Genomic DNA, 1,159 nt, shown 5'->3' with positions numbered 1-1,159 from the left:
TTGTATTGATACATAAGTAAACAGCACAAATATAATATACATATATATATATATATATATATATATATATATATATATATATATATATATATGTATATATATGTATATATATATATATATATATATATATATATATATATATATATATATATATATATATATATGTATATATATATATATATATATAAAATACATTTGCACATCTCAAAATGTTGGTTGATTTCAGCACGATCACACATTCAAATCACCTCGTGCTGTATATTTCCACTAAATACAGTTTTCTTCCCTGATCTAACCTAAACGACCTTCTTTTATTTTGAAAGGGTTACGCGGAAGGATGCTGGTTTACCCGACTGGTCTTGTTTCCATGGTGACCAAACCAAACAGCAGCGTGTTTAGTGTAACATCTTGTTTCATGAAAGTTTGTTGTTGGACATTTGAAGGTAGTGAAAGTGAAATGTGTGCCCTGGCGGAGCTTCCGGAGCAGGAGGACTTCACCGTGTTTGACGGCTCTTCCCCGGAGGACGTGTCTCACGCCCGGCAGCTGTGGAGCTCGCTGTCCCTCCTGCCGCCGCTGGAGTCCCGGCTGGTGTCCGCAGACATCCGCCAGAGGCTGCCGGTGTCCCGGCCGCACTGCAGCAGCAGCGCCGCCGGTCCCAGACACCCCGCCCCGCAGACTGTGCCTGATCTCCGGCAGAGGCGGGAGGAGAGGCAGCGGTTCGCCGCCATGGCCGAGCAGAGGAGGGAGATCCTGGCTCTGCTCAGCAGGCAGAGGGACCAGAGGGTCCAGAAGGAGCTGCTGTCGGTGCACTTTAAAGCGAAGCTGAAGCTCGGAGAGAAGGTGGTGCAGGAACCTCCAGACTCAGACATGGAGCTGGTGAAGCAGCTGCAGTAACATCTGTGTGCATGTTTTGTTTTCCAGGAGAAACTTTAATTAAATCGGGCAAATCAAAGTATCTTAATTAAATCGGGCAAATCAAAGTATCTTAAAAGTTTTGTCCCCAACTGGCTATATTCTGATAAATATATATATATTAGTAAATAAACGGTCCTAGTTATGTGGTTTCAAGTTATTTTTCAGCCTCTCAAACATGAAGATGTCCTGCTTTTATCTGTTTTACATCATATTAAAGTGAATATCTTTGGGTTGGACTCACAG

The 1,159-nt window shown here is 42.4% G+C and overlaps 1 protein-coding gene across 1 annotated transcript; it reads left to right on the top strand.

The window, feature by feature from the left end:
- The first annotated feature begins 381 nt into the window (after nucleotides 1-381).
- hoatz (HOATZ cilia and flagella associated protein) lies at nucleotides 382-951 on the top strand. The gene has a single exon (XM_029438302.1). The coding sequence runs from the start codon at nucleotides 416-418 to the stop codon at nucleotides 893-895; it is 480 nt and encodes a 159-aa protein (XP_029294162.1). The 5' UTR covers nucleotides 382-415; the 3' UTR covers nucleotides 896-951.
- Nucleotides 952-1,159: the final 208 nt, after the last annotated feature.

Source organism: Cottoperca gobio, chromosome 8, assembly GCF_900634415.1.
Source record: "Cottoperca gobio chromosome 8, fCotGob3.1, whole genome shotgun sequence".
Taxonomy (NCBI): domain Eukaryota; kingdom Metazoa; phylum Chordata; class Actinopteri; order Perciformes; family Bovichtidae; genus Cottoperca; species Cottoperca gobio.
This window is presented reverse-complemented; position numbering and strand designations above follow the sequence as displayed.